The sequence below is a fragment of the Balaenoptera ricei genome, chromosome 13 (genome assembly GCF_028023285.1).
Source record: "Balaenoptera ricei isolate mBalRic1 chromosome 13, mBalRic1.hap2, whole genome shotgun sequence".
Lineage (NCBI taxonomy): Eukaryota > Metazoa > Chordata > Mammalia > Artiodactyla > Balaenopteridae > Balaenoptera > Balaenoptera ricei.
This window is the reverse complement of record NC_082651.1, coordinates 7,090,664-7,112,994: the sequence shown is the minus strand read 5'-3', so window position 1 is coordinate 7,112,994 and position 22,331 is coordinate 7,090,664. Positions and strand designations below refer to the sequence as shown.

The window sequence follows — 22,331 nt, the reverse complement described above, 5'->3', positions numbered from 1 at the left end:
TTTCTCCACCAGCTCACCCCTGTCAAGTTGTTAATTCAATGCAAAAAAAAAGCTGGCTTTCTCCTGTTAGGAGACCAGCAGGGGACGCAGCCCAGGTCAGCACCTGGCCGCCAGGAGCCGTGGTTCTCAGGAGGCCTCTACTCACCACGTTCTGCTTTGTGGTGTCTTCGTGGCCCTGGAGGACCCTCATCCTGTGCTTGCAGCGCATGTGCTCAATCTGAGCCACAGACTGGTCTCCGAATTTCTGCGGGGAACGAAGGGATCACTCACTCACACAATCCCTTATGCGTCCATACAGGAAACAGAGGTAGCCTGGAAAACCTCCCTGGAAGCCCATCTCCCAAGAGAGCTGGGGCGGGGCAGGGATGGGGCGCCGGTACCTCGTAGGAGTCCCGGATCAGGTCGGCGATGTCGGTCACAGGACAGGGCTCCTGGCCATCCGAGAAAAAGGCATGGTGGCTGCCTAGCCGGGGTCCAGGGCTGTCCTCGCTCTTGATGTGATCCAGAAACCTGGGCACCCCACCCACCGGAAAAGCACAGGGTTACCCTCCCCTGGGCACCGTGCGACACCTGCCACCTTCCAGGGGCCCCCGGACACGTGGCAGCAACTGTCACACCAGCTCGTCTGCCTCCAAACGCTGGGAGGAGGGCCAGGCAGCAGCTGCTACACTCGTTTTAGAGAAAACGAGAGACGTGCGCGAAGCCAGACCTGTGGACCTGGGCGCCACGGGAAGGTTTCCAGGGGTCTGTGACTCTCCAGTGACATAAATACAAAATCCTGTGCATACTGCAATTTTAAGCTTCCACGGTGTTCGGAAAAGGAACTTCTCATTTGTCATCCAGCTTGCCCTCAGCTCCAAGGGGACCCAGGTGCCCGTCCTCAGCTTCGCGGGACTTTGCCGTCCCTGCAACACACCATCCCCTACGCACAGAACGTCCAAATCCTCCAGCCGGCGGCCTGAGGCCCACGTTTCCCCGTGTCCGCCTGCCCGCCCCCGTTCAAGGCCACTCTGAGTCCCTCTAGACTCAGGACGCTTGAACCTGCTCAGAGAAAGGCACCGGTACCCTCGCCCCTCCTGCCTCTCACTTGGTGGAGAGGAGCGAGGGAAGGCAGACTCCTCACCGCACACGGTGACGGGGCTGCCTGATGGCCTGGCCCCGGGGGCACGCGGGGTGACGAGTGGTAGAGCGGAAGCACTCGCACAGCGACAGCCCGGCCGCCTGGACCCGCCGCCTGGCTCCCGGAGTCCCGCTGCTGCCCCTCCACCCCAGCGGTCCCCACCTGCTGAGGACCATCAAGGCCTGGCTGTCGTCCTTGCTGCTGCACAGGTCTTCGGCGTTGGCCTCCAGCACGGCCAGCCCCAGCTGGAAGATGGCCTTGATGCCATCGTAGAAGAAGCAGTCGACCACGTTCACCGCGCTCTCCAGGGGCATGATGCTGAGGAACAGCGTCAGGAACCAGGAGAGGGAGATGGACGCCAGGGCCGAGAGGTCGTGCATGTGCTCCGCCAGCTCGGGGAGCTGCTCCTTGATGAGCTCCTCGAAGACCGACTGGTCCACCTGGGCCCCTGGGAAAGGAGGCCGCAGAGGTGTGGCTGGGGAGAGAGTCACTCCCTCCAAAGTCAGCCCCCAATTAAAACGACTCTGAGATACGCACAACGATGAAACGGGACTGGAGGCCAGAAAAGGACTCACACTTAGTTCACTGGTTTTTGATGTTTTGACCAAGGGAATTCTATGGGGAAAGGACAGTATTTTCAAAAAATAGTTGTGCACTGGGAATTCCCTGGCGGTCCAGTGGTTAGGACTCGGCGCTTTCACTGCTGTGGGCCCGGGTCCAATCCCTGGTCAGGGAACTCAGATCCTGCAAGCTGCACAGCATGGCCAAAAAAAAAAAAAAATAGTGCCGAATCAAGTGGATATCTGCATGGTGTGGGGAAGAAAAGAACCTTGCCTCCTACTTCACACCATACAGAAAAATATATTTGAAATGTGTCATGGACTTAAGTATAAAAGCTAATGCTAAAAAACGTCTAAAAGAAGATACAGGAAAAAGGCAAAATTTCTTAGGACACAAAAGCAGTAACCATAGAAAAAAATTATAAATTGGACTTCATCAAGATTAACGACTGGTGTTCTTCAAAAGAGGCCATTAATAAAATTAAAATGCAAACTTCAAACTTGGAGAAAATATTTGCGATACATATACCTGACAGAGGTTTCCTAACCACAATAAAGAACTGATGCAACTTAGTTATAAGAAATCAATAACCAAATCTTTTTCTAAAAAGAGGTAAAATTTGGACATTTCAAAAGTGACGATAAATAAATGGCCAGTAGGCACAGAAAAATAGGTTCAACATCATTAACAATTATCAGAGAAATGCAAATTAAAACCATCATGACATTCCACTTCTTACCCACTAGGATGGCTAAAATTAAAAAGACAATTCCAAGTGCTAACAGGGATGTGGAGCAACTGGAACTCTCACACATTGCTGGTGTGAGATAATATGAAGGCATTGGAGCAACTGGAACTCTCACACATTGCTGGTGTGAGATAATATGAAGGCATTTCATCCACTTTAGAAAACTGACAGTTTCTTATAAAGTTAAGGATAGATCTAACTATGACCCAGGAATTCTACTCCTGGGTAAAGACGAAGAAAACTGACAATATACATTCCAAAAAGACTCATACATGAATGTTCATTGCAACTCTACTTATTATAAGAAGAAACTAGAAACTCAAATGTCTATCAACAGGTGACTGGATGAACAAATCATGGTATGAATGTACAGTGAAATACTACTCAGCAATGAAAAAGAACTGCTGATGCACCAACAACGTTGCGTTGTGCGAAGGAAGCCAGAACATTCTCTATTATTATGTTTATTCCAAGTTCAAAAATAGGCCAAGTTCATCTGTGGTGACAGAAGTCAGTACCAAGTGTTGCGTGTGGCAGGGAAGAGGCAGAAGGGAACTTTGTGGGTTATGGAAACGTTCCAAATATTCCACCCTGTACTGCAGTGGTGGTCACATTATCATGGGGGGTCTACTGATCACTGTTGAGTACCATCTGCCCCATAGCAACACTCCTCACCTAATGAGGGCTTGGACAACATGCTTCCCAGTGACCGCGAGGTTCTGGTTATTCCTTGCTGCTCTGTACAACATTAAATACCTCACGCGATATGAAGTGAAAAGGGAAGGAAACCAATTAACCACTCAGGCACAGGAAGGGGGCCGAGGAAGACAGTCAGAGGCCACCAAAAGGCCACCTCCTTCCCAGCCAAGCCCCACCCCACCTTCCTCCCAGCGGTCATCACACTCCCTCGGTTCTTAGACCTCAGCCTTCAAGCATCTTCCTCCTGCCTTGTCCCTACATCCATTCCTTTGCCAAATTCCATCTTGAATTGGTTCTTTTGCTTCTGTTCCCATGGCTGCCGCCCTAATTTTAGACCATCTCCATCTCTCATTCTGGATTACTAAAAAGTGTCCCTAAGAGTACCACCAGGCCAGAGCAATTTTCATGTCCTTTTCTCCACAAGGAGGTTGCTGGACCACAGAGAAGATGCAAATTCCAATGTCAACCGCACGAAGGACAGCGGCCCAAGTGCTTGAGCACTGACGGGTCAAACATAGGTCTGCCCAGATCCCAGGCAGCCACAATGTGCTTTCTTACGATCAAGCTGTAAGTGAGGCGTTTTCCTCCTCTGCCCTTCACGTCGGCCCCTCAAGCGTCTCCAGTATTGCTCTACTCCCCTCCTCTCCTGTCTACACAAACTCCCTGGGTACCAGGAGCAGACCCCCTCACTTTCCAGGCCTCAGCATCAGTGAAAAACCTCTTTGGTTTTCACTTTTTGAGCCTAGGTTTTTCTTTCCTTAAGTTCAGCTATCCACATAACTCGTTTGTTCTTTATCCAAAATCTGTAAGAGTTTGTGGCAAGAGAGCAATCAGGTTACCACATTCCACCCTTTCGCCAAAACTGTGCAGAGAATTACACCAGTTAGTTTTGCAAATTCAAGAGTCAAAACGGTGTTTGTGCAGAGTCTAGCTGAGTGGCACAGGGGACTTTATAACCAGGACTGGCGATCAACATCTCTGCCCCGGCTCCGTCACTACCCCCGGGTGCAGAGGGGCAGGAAGGAGGCAGTTACCAATGACTCGGTGGTTGAAGTAGTCGGGCAGCATCCGCTCACACACAGCAACCAGCAACCAGAAGGCTTCCTCCTCCTCGGCGTATAGCAGCAGAAGGGAGGTCAGGATGTTCATGGACTGCTCGGGGGGTTCGCAGGGGAGGGGACAGTTACCGACAAGGCCACACAGTGCCGCAGAGACATTCAATAACACACAAGCCCAAGTGATCCACAGAAGTCAAGACTGCATCATGAGAGACCCAGCGCACCCACCCACAGCGACACCGAGCTGGAACGACCGCGGTGTCACCGTGGCCTCACAAGACACACCGGGCTGAGCGACCAGCCACCGCTCCATCCTTGAGCCCGTGGTGTAATGCTGGATTGGGCTGTGGAGCACGCCTCAGGCTCAGATCCCACCCAGCTGTCTCTGTGTCTACGTTCGGACAGAGACACACACACACACTCACCCACTAATTTCGCTTATGCACAGGAAACAAAGCTTAAAATCCTCTGTTTTTAAGGGTCAGTAGCTTCTCTCACCCAGCCTCGTGCCGGGGTTTTATTTTGTGCTTGTTTACCACTCGGAGGGTGTCTTACCTCCATTCGTGCATCCTGGAGGAAAGTGATCCACCCCAAACAGCTTTTTCCTCCCCAAATAGCACTTAAAAAAGAATCCCTATGACCTCTGTACGGTCTGGAGGGAGAAAGCTTCACGGCAGCTTCATCGATACCGTCCTGCAGTGGAGGCCCGGAGGCGTGAAGGCTGCACGGCCTCCCGCGGACAGAGGCCCAGCCCGTGCAGCGCTCTCCCCGGGCACTGGGTAACGTTGCTCCTCCTGCATCATCAGCCTGACTACACGAGGTTGATTCCCTCCACACGACAGTCCTCAGTACAGACAGCCAAGAACACAGCACCCGAGGCCTGGGTGGTGGCCCGGGACGGGGGCTGTGAACTTCACCCCGCAGCGCACAGCTCACCTGGCAGTACCCGATTCTGGGGTTCCGGTGGGCATAGGCCGTCAGGACTCTCCTCAAAGCAGCGATCCCCGTTTCGTTTTGGAAGGCGGGGTGCTCCGGTAAGGAGCGATGCAGGTCCCGTTCTATCTCCTCTGTCACCAGGCAACACTTTCCCATGGACTCCTCCACCAGGTTGCCATAGTAACCGGGATGCGAGGCGAGGTCAGTGACGGCATCTGATGATTTAAAAGCAACGTTTCAAGGGGGACTGATTACCAGGAGAGAGTCCACGTGGGGAGGGGCCTGTCCAGTCAGAGGACCTCAGTGGGGTCCTGCTACCTGAGGGACATAAAAAATAGTCTGAGACTACACACAACCAAAAGGAACTTCAGTTCTGCTAAAAAGAAAAAAGAAAAAAAGAAATAACATGGCTTTTCTAAGAATAACCCTATAGACAGGGGGGAAGAGCCCACACTAGAAATAGCTTTATTACTATGCTTTTAATAAGTTGAATTCCCTGGTAACAGAACTGTGTGTGTGTGTGTGTGTTCACGTTCACTAAAGAGACCTAGAGGATGTCACCCCAGTGGCAACAGCAGGTGTCAACTCTAGGTGGTGGGATTGTGAGCCGAGTCACTTTCTTTGCTGCTCCATATGAATATGGATTGTTTTTATTAAATACAAAAGTACCCTCATCTGACAGAGGAAGGGCTTCACTGGCGTGCTGTTGGTGGGCAGCGAGAGAGACAGGCCGGGAGGCAGCGGGGAGACTCGGCCTGTGCAACAAGGTGAGCGCTGGGGGGAGGAGGACCAGTAAACCCCCGCTCAGTAGCACCACCGCCCAGGAGCTGGACAGCAGCGGGGCCGGGGCTGGGCCTCTCGGGCTGCAGAGGAGAGGGGCTGGGCGACTTCGGGGAGAGACGGGGAAGAGGGAGGAGAGAGGTGACGGAGGGGGAGGCCGACTGAGGGAGGGACAGGGACAGGGGAGCGGGGAGGACGGGTCCCCAGGCCTAGCCTCCGGGAGAGCACAGCAGGGCCCCCGGGGGAGGCGGAGCCCCGGCCACCCCGCCTCTAGCACCCCGAAAGGGGCAGCGGTCACACTGTCCTGGACCGCAGGGCCTTCCCTTCTTGCTGGCAGGGCCCCAGCCGCTCCCCCGAGCGGCACCCGACGGCTGACAGAGAAATGCCTGCTTGGAACGCCTCTGGGGACCTTGGCCCCAGTCTCAGCTCATCCGTCAGCGAGTGTCCTGATGAGAGATGCCCAACGGCAGCAGAGTCCCCGGTGCAGCGGTGCAGGAGGAGGACGCAGGCAGGAGAGAAAACCCTGCGGCCCTGCCTCGTGGGGACGCTGTGGGCCCTCCACAGAGGGGCGACCGAGGGAAGTGCGCACTGAGGGATTCACTACAACACACGCAACTGAACAACTTCTGAAGATGTTCTCGTTTCGTCGACCTCAGGACTCACGTCCTAGAAGGACACTGCACGTCAAGGGCGTCCTGAACAGAGTTCTGAGGACAACGAAGAGACTCATAAAGTCATTTCTACAGGAGAGGCGACCACTTGGCCAGACCCTGCACTGACCCAGGACATCACGGCCAACACGGGAAGGTCCTAGGTCCCCGGTCGGGCACGTCACAGGCAGAGGGGACCCGTCTGCACGCACACACTGCCCAGGTCGGGGCCTTTGTCCCGTGTCCAGAAATGAAAGTCGGCCTGGAGACCCCAGAAATGCTCACCAGAGAAAAGGAGCCAGAGTTTGCCGCGTAACGACTCGGGGATCCCCATGGCCACCAGCTTCCGGATCTTCTCCGTCCGGAACATGCACACGGTCCTGCCGTACTCCACGAAGTGGTCGTTCCACAGTCGCATCTTGATCTGTTCTCTGGACTGCAAGTGGAAACACGCTGCATGTACAAAGAAGGTCGTCCGCACCTTCCACAACCCGTCACAGAGGGGCGCTCCTTCTGCTGACAGAGGGACCAACAGGGACAGGCAATTCGCTCGGCAGATACTGCTGAACCTCCACCAGGCACAGAGGATGTAAAGGTCACCAGCCCTTCAGGGGTTCAGGGCCCAGTGGAAGCACTGACACAAATACTGATAAAATGTCCAGAGCAGATGGGAGGGGGGGCAGGGCGGGGTGGAGAAGCCTCTCCGGATGCTGACACCAAGCCAGCTGCCGAAACAGGTCAGCTCAGAGGGCAGAGGGGAGCAAGGGGCTCTCACGATTTGCCTGAACTTCCTGACAGCCAGAGGAAAAACTGCCAACCCGAAAAACTTACATCGTTCTCATCAGCAGAGATGGAAAAGATACGATGTCTCTAGGTGACCGAAAATCCTTTAAAATTATGGATTTTTAAAATCCTTTAGAATTCCTAGCTGGCAGGAATTTTTAGTGCCTTTTAAACAGATGTTTATATATGCTTTTAATTATCTGTATTCTCTAGTAATGGGAGACGTTTACAGAATACTGACGTTACATACAGTCAATATTCTTACGTGTTTCATCGAGCATTCATTGAGCATCTCTGTAAAGTACATCAGAAGGCTCGGTTCTGAATGAATAAAGCTAACGATCTATGATCCACGAGCCATTAAGCGGCCAAGGGGCAGCAATCGTGTTCACGGCCACCCTGATACTCACGGTCCCAACACAGCACCCCTCCTGCCAGGGCACCATCTCAGAGCATGATTTCTAGTCTATTTACCATACAGGCATTGCCCTCAGACTCTCCCTACAGAGGAGAAAACTATATAAATGTGACAAAAGTATTTTTAGTTCAGTAAAACTAGAAGACAGCCAGGGTACAAAAAAGAAACACTGTACCAAAGAGCCACACAGACACCACTGGATAAAAGGAGATAGACTTGTTCTGCACCTGGAAACCCCACAAGGGACGGCGTGGACGGATGCCACCTGAGGGGCAGGTGGGGAGAGCCATGGCCCTCGGACGTCCCACCACATCCTTCACCCACCGGGACGCGCTCAGGCCACTAGCACCACTGACCACTTCCCCTTTTTGCCAATGAGGCAAAGAGGGCGCATCATGTGTCCCCAGGTTGCCTGGTAACCTGTGCCACGCCAGGCCCACCCTCCAGGGCCTGCGGGAAGCCACGCCCCTGACACCTCCGCCTATGCCCGGCGGCGGCGGCGAGGGCGGAGCCTCATCACCCACCAGTCTCGAGTCGGGGCTCTGGCTGCCCGACCGCCGGAAACCGGCGACCAGGGCCTCGGGGTGCAGCTGCGGGCTCATCTCTTTCTCCCTTTCCTCGCTATTTTGAGAAGACACCATCTCAATACGCCCAAACCTGTGGTCACCCCACATGCTTGTTGAATGAAACACAGATGAAGTCTGCATGGGGAGAAAAAAGAAAATGAGAGAGAAGTCACTGCCTTCGTTATAAGACAGTCTTTGTTTTGCCTTTGGATGCATGAGCTTATTAACAAACACGCCTCTCTGTTTAGGACTTACGGGAAAAACAGACTAACACTAGACCCAACAGATCTGATCCTCAGTAAGGAATGTGGTCCACACAGCGCTTTCCCAGCAAGGCTGTTCATGGCACACAGAGCACGGCCCCAGTGGGGATGGGAAAGCACCATCGCGCCCTCAGCTTCCAGAACTGAGGATGGCCATCTCGAGAAAACTGCTCTCGGGTACTGAGAGACTTTCCCTCCTTTCCTCCTATCACTACTTGGATGAAAAGAGGTCCAGAAAGAAGGGGGATGGGTGTGAAAGAATTAGGGACTAGGTCCCAGCAGATCCAGGTCTATTTTTGCAGCTGTCCCATCTTAAAGACGATGCAACATCTCTTTCGGCAACTTACATCTGCTCCCAAATAACATCATCCCCTCCAACCTCGGGGGGATGGGGAGGGGGCACTGACCTCTCTAACTGGTAAAGAGGGTGTCCACTCACCTGTGGGTTGATTCCCCATCAAACCCTCCGACCTCTGAGGGGGTGGCCTGTCAATCCCTCTGACACGTGGGTATACCCCCTCTTATCCCTGTAACCTGTCGGGGGTGCAACCTGTGGGTGAGTCCCATCCACCCTCCAACCTGCCACACCCACTCAGGACACCGGTGCGTCAGAGATGATACCACACTGTCTGCTACACGGACCCAATCATTGCTAACATTTTTCTGGTACCCAAGTGGATCATCGTTACGTGCACACCCCTTTGGAGACCCCTGCCCTCGAGGTGCTGAAAAAAAGGGGTTTGCAATTTACGGGATCCCACGGTTTCCAAGGATCATACCAGGTCCTCATCCCCCGTGGTGTCATAGAGCACGGGGTGGTCGGCGTGCACCTGCTTCAGCCTCGCCAGCAGACTCTCCACCAGGCTGTCGCGATCCGCGAGCTCAATGAACTGGAAGGCCATCTTGCTCCTGATACTGACAATGATGGGGTTCGGCAGCAGACTCGTGTCCTCCATCTTCTCAATGCTCACGACCTGTTACAAACAATCACGCGCACAGAGGCACAGCAAGAGAGAAGACGGGCAGGCGTGTAACTGCGTATTCGGAAAATATCCCGAGAGAGAAGGCAAAACCCAGTAACTGCAATAAGGAACTGGTACGAAGTTAGAAAGTACGGAATGCGGCATATGCACCACGGCGCAAAGTGGGAGCAACTCAAGTGCCCCTGGCGGGATGAACGCGTGAATGGATAACCAAAACACGGGCTCTGCATACAGTGGAATATTATTCAGCCTTAAAAGGGATGGATATTCCAGCAGGTGCTACAGTCTGTATTCACCTTGAGGACGTTATGCTAGGTGACATAAGCCGGTCACAAAAGGGCAAATACTGTAGGATTTCACTGATACGAGGGACCTAAAGGAGTCAGATTAATAGAGACAGAAAGCAGAGTGGTGGGTCCCCGGGGCTGGGGGAGGGGAACAGGAAGCTACTGTTTAATGGGGATAGTGTTTCAGTTTGGAAAGATGAAAAAATTCTGGTGATGGTTGCACAACAGTGTGAATGTACCTAATACCAGTGAACTGTAACAGTTTAAAATGGTTAAAATGGTAAATGTTATGTATACATTACCACAGTTAAAAAAAAAAAAACTACTTAAGGCAATCCAGGATTTCTTGCTCCACTCATAAGTAGGAATATTTGTAAAATGAAGACACCTGCTGCAGAAAAATGGAGGTCAATCACATGAATGAAAAAATTGAGTTTTTCTGAATAGTGCTTAGTTCATATGTTAATAGCAAGAATCTGGAAGTCCTGAGGTGTGACAGAGCCGTGGGTCCTGTCACAGGCCGACATGCCCTGAAACCACAGCACTGAGGCTTGTCAGATGTGGAAGCAGACTCCATTTCCAAGAAGAGAATTGTGGAATTTTACAGTTGAAAGGAAGCATTTTTCTAAATTTTTACCTAAAGTTCCAGGAGGGTATAAAAACCAAGCAATCTGACATTTATTTTCAAAAGATGATGCTTTTTGTAAGTCCCCTTTTTTTCTTTTCCCTTTTGTGGGTGAAAGGGAAGGATTCATCTCTAAGGGCTGCTGGAAAAGCTTTCATTGCTAAGCAGGTACTTTATAATAACAGCTTTATCAATAATGCGGAGGCCAGGGTGCCCTGTTCTCACCATTCAGGTCTATGCAAATTTCAGGTTGCCAGGCAACAACAGAACAAGCAAAGGCCCCTGGTCAATTCAGGCCATGCATCTCTCCAGACCCGCCCATCCTGGGTGGCAGAGCCTTATAGCGTGAGCATGCACCCCCTCCAACGTCCCGTCTCACGGCAACCACGGTTCCCCGGCAGGAGGAAGGCAGGCCTACCTCTCGCAGCGGGAGGATGACTTTGCAGCAGCCAGCTTCCTTGCTGGCAAAGCACACGTAACTGTCGGAGGTGAACATCCGCCCGGCGGTGTGACAGCGGCTGAACGGGGTCCAGAGGGAACAGTCCAGGACGGCGTGCAGCTTCTCCCGCCTCGGCAGCCTGAAGAAGGCCCGGAAGAACTCGTTCTGCGCCCTGGCTTCCAGGTCCCTGGCGAAGGACGGAGGGGAGAGAGAGAGAGGCAGGAACAGTGACCGAACACACTCGATTATGGAGGAAAACACTCTTAACCCCCCGGCATAACCTGACATAGAAGGGGATGCAGAAAGGTCCTCCCCAGGGCACCCCCCATACCCTGAATCTCGGCTCTCAAACCCAATCAAGCAACAAGGCAGCCAAATCACAACATTTAAAAATACCAAGGAATTTATGTCATAACCCAGAATTTTAGGAGAGGAAAGATTCCAAAGAACAGAAGTAAAAACTTGTCTTTGTCACAGGAAATAAGCGTTCTAGATTTATCTGATAGAATTAGACTTTGCTCAGAGTCAAAATACGACCTCGTAGCTTGCTTATTAACTGTGCACCCCTGGATGAGACTTGGTGTCTCATCCTGACATCTGTAAAATGGAAATAACACCTGAACTTCCTGCTTCAGGGGATCCCTGTGAATATAAGATGACGTCCACAGTATTGTAAAAGAGAAAAAGCAGGTTAGAAATAGCATCTACGGTATGATCCCATTTACATAAATGCTAGAAAATCTGCAGAAAGTGACACGTAGAAAGACTTTCCCTAAAATGTTAACAGTGGCTATCTCCGCATAGTGGGATTGCTGCTTTCCACTCTGATTCTGCTTAAATTTTCCACCTGACTACATATTAGCTTTAAAAAAAAAAATTAAGGTATTTTCTTCTAGGAAAAGAACAAATCTTCAAACGTTGCGTAAATGCAAGGTATTAAACTCCACACCCGGGACTCTGCAAGCACGGCAGCCCAAGTGATTTTTTAGACACAATCTGGTCGTGGAGCCCCTGAGATGGGACCTCACCTCCTTCCCACACAGATGCCTGTTCTGCCCTAGCTCTCATTTCCAACCCAGACCTCATTTCAGACCCTCACACAAGTGTCTTCCCAGGAGACATCATACAGAGATGTGGCAGTCCACGGAATTTACTCTCCAAGCCTCACAAAGAGAAGATACGCACATGTCCAGAAAGCCCTCTGGGCACAGAGAGAAATGATACAAATTCCACAGATCAAGGTGGGTCCAGTCACTGTGTTCCGAAGCTGCAGCTCCTTAAATACCTGCTACAACGTGGATGGCTGTTTCCAAAGGGGCCTGAGCGGTGATGGATGAGTTAAAGAACTTGACTGTGATAATTATTTCACAGGGTATGCAAGTATCAAATGTTCGCGTTTCTAACTTAAATATATGCATTTTTATTTGCAACTTAGAGCTCAATAAAGCAGGAAGAAAAAGAAAAAACTTCAGAACTTCTGACTCAATCTATAAATAGCTTAAAAAAAAAAAACCCCTATCTTTTAGCTTAAAAAAAACTTCTATATGAAAAACTGGAAGATAATCTTTGTGAATTGGTTTACACAAATACTTCCCAGTAGAACCTGAAACACAAACAAAAAAATTAAAAATTGAATTGCATCAAAAATTAAATTTCTGCTTTTGAAAAGTGATGTTAAGATAATGAAAAGACAAGCCACAGGCCATAAAAACTATTGTCAAAAGACATATCTGGAAAAAGGACTTGTATCTAGAATATATCAAGATCTTTTACGATGCAATAGAAAGTGGGCAAACAATTCAGTTTTTTTTTTTAAATGGACAAAAGATGTGAACAGATATGACACCCAGAAAAAAGAGATACAACAAATAAGCAAATAAAAATGTGTTCAATACCATTAAGAAAAAAGGGGAGGAGGGGGTGGCCTGAGCCTCTTCCAGAGAGGAGCTGGGAGAACACGGGAAAGCGCCGTGGATGCCCTAGAAGTTTGTGCTCTGGGAGAATGGAAGGCAAGGCCCCTCCAGGTGAGCCCCGACCCCTGAGAGCAGACCTACGTCCAGCACGTGTGACTGGAAAACTTACATCCCTGTCCTCACAGTATGCGGCTCCGGTGGAAGTGAGGCCGGTGCCCCCACCCGTACATGTCCGACACATGTGGCTGCAGCCACTGCCAAATCCAGCTGCTGGCTTTTCCTTCTGGAAGCACATCCCCGCCTCCTGGGGAGATGGCTGGAGCCGAGGTGAGAACAGGGCAAGTAACACGGATCACAGCAGCTTGTGTGGAGCTGCAGGGAGGGTCGGGGGACTTACACATATATTTACATTGTGCCCAACCCTTCACACTAAGACTAAGGAGTTCAGTTATCTGAGGCGGATTAAAAACAATCTTTTCTGTTCAGTGCACCTGCTGCGCCAGCTGTCAGCTCGGTTCAGCCCCCTTCTCTACGGCCTCAGCGCAGCTACGCGCAGTGTCTGTTCTCCTTTCAGGGCTGTTCTCCCTTCCCTGTAGAGGTCTGTCTCTCCCACACTCAGTAGCCAGAGCCCAGTGACCTCGAGTTACCAAAAGGAAAGCAGCGGGGGGGGGGGGGGGGGGGGGACTTCCCTAAATTATCTTTCTTCCTCCCTACTAGAAAGCTCTCTTCCAATCCCACCTTGAAATATGAGTTATATGTGATATTTAATGTTCTAACGTAGCTGAGATGACGACACGACACCCTGAGAGATGGGGGACCCACAAGCCCCTCGGGAAGCCCAGCACAAGCCCCAACCCCGCACCCCTGCCAGCCTTGAGGGCCCTTTCCCAGCGGGTGGTCGTTTTGACGCTAAATATATCACCTCCTCTTTCTGAACAGCATCAGAAACAAAGCCCACTGGTCACAACTGGCCTTTCGGACCTTCCAACGCTCAGTAAATATCTCCACTCTTCCTCCATACAGACCACCAGACGCGGGTCATGACCTAACCCTCAGAAAGTGGCAGCCAATCCCAGGCTTGTGGCCCTGGCGGAAGCGCCCTGCGAGGATGGAGTGAGCCGAGACAGCAGCCCCAGAGACACTCCCCGCCCATGGTGCTCACCGCTGGGGGCGGTGGGCACAGGCCACAGAACAGCAGGGGAAGGGGCCACGAGTCATCCTATCTGGATACATGCCGTTTTAGGAACCGGGAACCACGTGGGTTGACCAGAATACAGAGCAGTGGACACCAAGTTTGCTGTCAAAGACGAAACTAACATGTGCAATAGGACATGACAACTATGCAGAAAATTCTAGGCTATATGCACACATTTAAAAAATTCAGGGCACTTCCCTGGTGGCGCAGAGGTTAAGACTCCGCACTCCCAATGCAGGGGGCCGGGTTCAACCCCTGGCCCAGGAACTAGATCCCACACGCATGCCGCAACTAAGAGTTCGCATGCCACAACTAAGGAGCCCATGTGCCGCAACTAAGAAGCCGGCCTGCCGCAACTAAGAAGCCGGCCTGCCGCAACTAAGACCTGATGCAACCAAATAAATAAATAAATAGATTTTTCTTTTTAATTTCAGGTTCCAGTCCTAAGACCTCAGACCCGAGAAATTAAGCAGTAGGTAGTTCTTTTGTTTCTCTGCATAACTTAGAATGAGATTTCTCTCTCCTGGATTAGGTAAAGATGGATCAGAAACAGGTATGGCTCTCTCTCTCCCCCCTCATAACCTTTTCTGAGGGAAGAACTGTGCCGGGCCTCACACCAACTCTCACTCCCTCACATCATTTATCCCACAAAGACAAACCTATGTGAGTCTGCAGACCTACAGCTGCTTCAAGGCCCCATGCTTCCCCAAACTCAGGCTAAGAGACGGGCTGGGGAGGCATGCAAGGACTTCCCATCCCTGGAGCCACCTCCTGCCTTTCTGGAACACTCAGGGCTCTGCAGCGAGGCTGCCTCACGAAGAAACACAGGGACTGCAGAGGCTCTCAGTTAGGTGCCTGCCTGTGCATTTCAGACTCTGGGAAGTACCAAGGACCAGCAATGTAGAAACAAGGCAGAGAGGCCAGACACGTGCTTCTCCTTCCCACCCAAGTCTGCACAGAAAACACTGCCTTTCTCAAGTGTGTGTTTATTCAACACCTCTTTCCCCTGTGTTGCCCCACGAGCACCAATGAAATGACGGCGGCCGTTGCCACGCGGCATCTTGCACAGGGCACACGGCAGCCCAGGACCTCGGGGGACGGGAGGCCAGCCTGGCCCTCAGACAACGGGCAGCCGTGTGAAGGACTCAGCTGACTCCACAGTCCCCCCATGTTCCCTTGAAAATCCACCCCTGCGGCCCTGACAGACCAGGACTCAACAGGCCTGGACACCTATGAGGCTCTTCCAGCTGAGAAGAGCCTCCTGCCGCCATCCTCTGCTCTCCGTCCTGCCCCAGAGAGAGCCAGCGCCCCCCGCCAAGCCCGGAGCAGCGAGGGCCCTGCAGGGAGCGGGGCGCGGGCTTCCCCCGGAACGCGGGCTGGGCCCTCTGGGGCTGCAGAAGCCCCTGGAGAGGACCCTGAGCCAGAATCAGGACGCAAAGTCGACTACATCACACCTGCAAGCCTGGGCCTTCCTAGAGGAAGCACAAGGAGAAGAGCAGGAAAAGGGGTGAATCTGGGTGGGAAAGGCCCCAGAGGGTCTGAAAAGCCAGTCCGCAGAGTGAAGGGTCAGCCAGGTGACGGGGAGGAGGGGTGTCCACTGAGGACATCAACCCCCAAGGCCACCACGGTTCACCTTTAGATACTGACAGCGTGGGAAATGGAGTCCATTTACTGCACTGCCTTGAGTCTCCCTGTGGCATTCTCAGCCAGTCGAAATAAATTTCAATGAAGATTACTGCATTAACTGAGTCTTCCTGTGGCATTCTCAGCGAATCGAAATAAATTTCAATGAAGATTACTGCGTTAACTGAGTCTTCCCGTGGCATTCTCAGCCAGTCGAAATAAATTTCAATGAAGATTACTGTGTTAACTGAGTCTTCCTGTAGCATTCTCAGCCAGTCGAAATAAATTTCAATGAAGATGTTATTTAATTTAGACTCAGGGAAGCCCATCACCTCTCCCTTCTCACCCCCCTAAAATAGTAGGCTACACTTTTCTCACCCCATGCTTCACACCTTCAGAATCGATATTTCCTGGTTGAAATATCAGGGCCAATCAATCTGTTCCCTCATTCCCTCCAATCTCCCTCCTGGAAACCCCCTCCCCGGCCTCAGTCCCCCTGCCCCCCTGGATCCTGTAGCTGCACCTGGAGGGTCCCTGGTCCAGGGCGTCCTCTGGGGAGTCCCGCCAGCCCTAATGTGTCTGCCAGACCGCGGTGAGCACGCCCTGGCCCATCATCCCTGCTCTCCTGGGAGGTCTGAGCTCACCCTGCTCTGTACCCCTAAGTCCCAGGGGAGCGACCAAGCTGCAGGCATAACTAATCCGTAATCAGACCCCAAGGCACCTTTTCAAAGCCGTTATCTGGGACTTCCCTGGTGGCAGAGTGGTTAAGAATCCGCCTGCCAATGCAGGGGACACAGGTTCGATCCCTGGTCCGGGAAGATCCCACATGCCACGGAGCAACTAAGCCCGTGTGCCACAACTACTGAGCCTGCACTCTAGAGCCCGCAAGCCACAACTACTGAGCCCGCGTGCCACAACTACTGAAGCCCGTGTGCCTAGAGCCCCTGCTCTGCAACAAGAAAAGCCACCACAATGAGAAATCCAGGCACCACAACGAAGAGTAGCCCCGGCTCACCGCAACTAGAGAAAGCCTGCGCAGAGCAACAAAGACCCAACGCGGCCAAAAATAAATACATAAATAAATTTATTTAAGTATTTATTTTTTTAAAAAAGCGGTTATCTGGGAAGGGAAGTAAAAATACATCAACAAAAGGGGGCCGGAGGAGCATTCCAGACCCTGTGATTGTACCCTTAGCATGAAGAGACTGTTTTCCTCAACGTTCAACCTGGGCTGTCTTGGCAGGATGTCAAGTTGACTGAGTCATTACCTGTTTATGTCCACAGGCCAATGTCTCCAGGACAGAAAGCTTCAAGCGAGAACCCGCCAGGAACTAGCGGGAATGGCACGCCTTTCACTTGTGGAGGAAGTCACTCAAAGTGCCGTGACCAGTAAAACATGCCATGCACCAGGACTCTGCCATCCATCTCGGGGTCCCAGGCACCCATGGGCCAGGCAGCTCCACCACTGGCCATCACTGGGGTCCTTTCTGCCCTTTCTCTTCTCCCCTTTCTACAAGTTTCCAGGGCTTGGGGCGGGGGGGCGGCGGGGTGGACAGCCTTGTAGAATTCACCTGTTTCTGGAAGATTCCCAACACTGCTGAGTTTTCTTCCAAAATGGATGATTTTTCCCAAAGGGTCTTAAGTGCTACAGACCTTCCACTTTCCTCTCCTTTCCTCATTTCTATCCCAAATTAAAAATGCCACATCTGAAAGTACAGCCGTGCTAGAACATCAGGAAATTTGTGAAGAATCACCTGAGATCCCAAAGCCCAGGGGACTGACCAGAACACAACAGCTATGAGCTGGCCTCCCCTTCCAAAAACCACTTGGTTACAATTCCCTCACCTACACATCTACGTGCAAACATGGTAAAAGAAGTCAAAGCTCTAACTGGTAGTTTCCATGAGCCCTTTAACAAGCTATACAATGGAGATGGGTTTCTTCATCTTTCACAGATCTTTGTAAGCTGGACTAAAAGCACTGAGGTACCAAACTATACAGAGATAGTTGAAGAAACATGGGCAAGAGTGGCTCCCTTGTACTGGGTTGTCTTCTTGAGGCAGGAAATAGCTGGGCCCCAGGCTGAGCAACTGGAGTTGTCCCCTGTGGACAGACACTCCAAAATAGTAGGATCAAGAGAAGAGCTGAGGGCCTTCCCTGGTGGCGCAGTGGTTGAGAGTCCGCCTGCCAATGCAGGGGACACGGGTTCGAGCCCTGGTCTGGGAAGATCCCACATGCCGCGGAGCGACTGGGCCCATGAGCCACAATTACTGAGCCTGCGCGTCTGGAGCCTGTGCTCCGCAACAAGAGAGGCCGCGAGAGTGAGAGGCCTGCGCACCGCGATGAAGAGTGGCCCCCGCTTGCCGCAACTAGAGAAAGCCCTCGCACAGAAACGAAGACCCAACACAGCCATAAATAAATAAAATAAAAAAAAAACACAACTATTAAGAGAAGAGCTGAGCCCTGCCCATACAAGAGATAAAAGGCCACATATTCCTCATTCTCAGAGTCAAGGAGACCCTCCCGACTACACATGCACAGAAAGGCTCCTTGGAAGTCAAAAAGGGAGTGATGTCAACCTACCCATGGGCCTCTTCGCTAGAATCCGCCTTGGCTAAGAGATGCGCACGCACAGATGGGAAGACCCTGAGATCAACAAAATACGGATTCAGAATCAAGCAAAAGCAAGATGATTGGCCAAAGGAAACCTGGAAGAAACGCCCTATAAAAGTGATTCAAACTACCACGGGGGCAAGACTCTCTCTCTCTGAGCCCACCCGGGTGTCTAGCCACATGTACCCTTTTTCCTCCTAATAAACACTTTACTTGTTTCACTCCTTTCCATCTCTTTGTGGGAATTCATTTCTGCACAGCTGAAGGACCAGGGCCTGTCACCGGCCACTGGTCTAGCGGCGAGGAGGATTCAGCGCTCCCACTGCCGTGGCCTGACTTCAATCTCTGGCTGGGAACCGAAAGCCTGCTTCAAGCCACCGCAGGCCAAGGGCACCCGAGATCATTCTCGGCCCTGAGATGAAGCCAGAGACAGTGATGGGAAGCCTGGGGCCAGAGGTACAGGGAGGAGCTGGGGACTGGGAGCCGTAAGACCAAAGGCAGCGCTGGCCCTGGGGTCCCCTGTCATAGGAGTGGTGAGCAGCAGCCCCACCCGACAAAGGAACTCTCAGGTTACCAGAGATGACGCAAAACCAAGTGCAGTTCAGTGGAGTTTTACCCCAAACTCCACTTATATACGCGATCGATTTAAAATATACACACACAGCAGGAAGGGTCTTTGAATTCTTTCTGAACGCATGAAAACTCTTAGACATTGCCATTCAGAGACCATTAATTAGAAAGACACACATTCCCTTAAATGTTCAGAGAAGGCAGTAGACATGTTTAAGGAATAACAGGAATGGTAAAATAGACGAATGATTAAAAAAAAAATAGTTTTAATGACTAGTGGTTCCTAAAAACTTAAACTAGAAATACCATATGATCCAGCAATTCTACTTCTGGGCATGTGACCAAAAGAGCTGAAAGCAGAGTCTCAAAGAGATATTTGCACACCCACGTTCACAGCACCATTATTCACAACAGCCAAAGGTAGAAGGAACACAGTGTCCACTGATGGATACACAGGTAAGCAAAATGCAGTATAAACATACATAGGAATATTATTCAGTCTTAAAAAGGAGGGAGATTCTGATAATCTACAGCGTGGATGAACCTTGAGGACATCAGGTTAAGCAAAGTAAGCCAGTCACAAAAAAGACAAATACTGTAGGATTTCACTACAGGAGGCAGATTCAAAGGGTGGGTGCCAGGGGCTGGGGAAGCAGTGGGGAGTTAGTGTTAATGCAGACAGTTTCAGTTTTGAAAGATAAGAGCTCTAAAGATGGATGGTGGTGATGGTTACACAACAACACGAATGTACTTAATACCACCAAACCATAGTCTTAAAAATGATTGCTAATCATCGGGAAAATGCAAATCAAAACCACAATGAGATATCACCTCGCACATGTCAGAATGGCCATCAGCAAAAAGAATACAAATAATAAATGTTGGCGAGGATGTGGAGAAAAGGGAACCCTCATACCTACCCTCCTACACTGTTAGTGGGAATGTAAATTGGTGCAGCCAATATGGAAAATAGTATGGAGATTCCTCAAAAAACTAAAAACAGAATGACCATATGACCTAGCAATTCCACTCCTGGGTATATATCTGGAAAAAAAACCCAGAAACACTAATTCCAAAAGATACGTGCACCTCAATGTTCATAGCAGTGTTATTTACAATTTCCAAGATACGGGAACAACCTAAGTGTCCATCAACAGATGAGTGGATAAAGATGTGGTGTATGTATACAAGGGAATACTGCTCAGCCATTTAAAAGAGTGAAATTTCGGCTCGCCCTCCACACGGCGCAGGCCACGTGCCAGGGGCGCGTGTGTCACAACGGGGGAACCTGCAGCACCGTCCTCCTGCCAAGGGGTGCCTTCTCCTTCCAGTGTGACTGTGCACTCCATTTCACCACCCGGTTCTGTGAACTGGCCGTGTGGCTGACATGGTCTTTGTGCTCTGGCTAAGTGTCAGGCCTGTGCCTCTGAGGTGGGAGAGTCGAGTTCAGGACATTGGACCACCAGAGACTTCCCGGCCCCACGTAATATCGGCGAAAGCTCTCTCAGAGATCTCCGTCTCAAAACTAAGACCCAGCTCCACACAACAACCAGCAAGCTCCAGTGCTGGACACCCTGCGCCAAACAACTAGTAAGACAGGAACACAACCCCACCCATTAGCACAGAGGCTGCCTAAAATCATACTAAGTTCACAGACACCCCAAAACACACCACCGGACGCGGCCCTGCCCACCAGAAAGACAAGATCCAGCCCCAACCATCAGAACATCAGCACCAGTCCCCTCCACCAGGAAGCCTACACAAGCCACTGAACCAACCTCACCCACTGGGGGCAGACACTAAAAACAACAGGAACTATGAACCTGCAGCCTGCGAAAAGGAGACCCCAAACACAGTAAGTTAAACAAAATGAGAAGACAGAGAAATACACAGCAGATGAAGGAGCAAGGTAAAAACCCATCAGACCAAACAAATGAAAAAGAAATAGGCAGTCTACCTGACAAAGAATTCAGAGTAATGATAGTAAAGAGGATCCAAAACCTTGGAAAAAGAATGGAGAAAATACAAGAAACATTTAACAAGGACCTAGAAGAACTAAAGAGCAAACAAACAATGATGAACAACACAATAAAGGAAATTAAAAATTATCTAAAAGGAATCAATAGCAGAATAACTGAGGGAGAAGAATGGGCAAGTGACCTGGAAGATAAAATAGTGGAAATAACTACCACAAAGCAGAATAAATAAAAAAGAATGAAAAGAATTGCGGACAGTCTCAGAGACCTCTGGGACAACATTAAACGCACCAACATTCAAAATATAGGGGTCTCAGAAGAAGAGAAAAAGAAAGGGTCTGAGAAAATACTTGAAGAGATTACAGTTAAAAACTTCCCTAACATGGGAAAGGAAATAGTCAATCAAGTCCAGGAAGCGCAGAGACTCCAATACAGGATAAATCCAAGGAGCAACACACCAAGACACATACTAATCAAACTATCAAAAATTAAATACAAAGAAAAACCATTAAAAGCAGCAAGGGAAAAGCAACAAATAACATACAAGGGAATCCCCATAAGGTTAACAGCTGATCTTTCAGCAGAAACTCTGCAAGCCAGAAGGGAGTGGCAGGACATATTTAAAGTGATGAAAGGGAAAAACCTACAACCAAGATTACTCTACCCAGCAAGGATCTCACTCAGATTTGATGGAGAAATTAAAACCTTTACAGACAAGCAAAAGTTAAGAGAATTCAGCACGACCAAACCAGCTTTACAACAAATTCTAAAGGAACTTCTCTAGGCAGGAAACACAAGAAAAGGAAAACACCTACAAAAACATACCCAAAACAGTTAAGAAAATGGTAATAGGAACATATATATTGATAATTACCTTAAATATAAATGGATTAAATGCTCCAACCAAAAGACACAGACTGGCTGAATGGATACAAAAACAAGACCCGTATATATGCCGTCTACAAGAGACGCACTTCAGATCTAGGGACACATACAGACTGAAAGTAAGGGGATGGAAAAAGATATTCCATGCAAATTGAAATCAAAAGAAAGGTGGAGTAGCAATTCTCATATCAGACAAAATAGACTTTAAAATAAAGACTATTACAAGAGACAAAGAAGGACACTGCATAATGATCAAGGGATCAATCCAAGAAGAAGATATAACAATTGCAAATGTTTATGCACCCAACATAGGAGCACCTCAATATATAAGGCAAGTGCTAACAGCCATAAAAGGGTAAATTGACAGTAACACAATATAGTAGGGGACTTTAACACCGCACTTTCACCAATGGACAGATCATCCAAAATGAAAATAAATAAGGAAACACAAGCTTTAAATGACATATTAAACAAGATGGACTTAATTGATATTTATAGGACATTCCATCCAAAACCAACAGTATACACTTTCTTCTCAAGTGCTCATGGAACATTCCCCAGGATAGATCATATCTTGGGTCACAAATCAGGCCTTGGTAAATTTAAGAAAACTGAAATCATATCAAGTATCTTTTCCGAC

At 50.1% G+C, this 22,331-nt stretch overlaps 1 protein-coding gene across 8 annotated transcripts in view; it reads right to left on the bottom strand.

The window, feature by feature from the left end:
- The window catches only part of TBC1D8 (TBC1 domain family member 8), a 173,865-nt gene that overhangs the window by 22,393 nt on the left and 129,141 nt on the right, over positions 1–22,331 (bottom strand). For all 8 annotated transcript variants that reach the window (XR_009506582.1, XR_009506583.1, XM_059943359.1 and 5 more), the window contains 9 exons: positions 10,896–11,103; positions 9,362–9,556; positions 8,278–8,454; positions 6,838–6,988; positions 5,123–5,337; positions 4,163–4,280; positions 1,283–1,568; positions 381–510; positions 146–244 (listed from right to left, as the gene is read on the bottom strand). Coding sequence is in view for 6 of the 8 variants with exons in the window: in XM_059943359.1 (XP_059799342.1) it covers positions 146–244; positions 381–510; positions 1,283–1,568; positions 4,163–4,280; positions 5,123–5,337; positions 6,838–6,988; positions 8,278–8,454; positions 9,362–9,556; positions 10,896–11,103 (1,579 nt within the window). In the remaining 2 variants the exon portion in view is untranslated. The remainder of the gene's footprint in view (positions 1–145; positions 245–380; positions 511–1,282; positions 1,569–4,162; positions 4,281–5,122; positions 5,338–6,837; positions 6,989–8,277; positions 8,455–9,361; positions 9,557–10,895; positions 11,104–22,331) is intronic.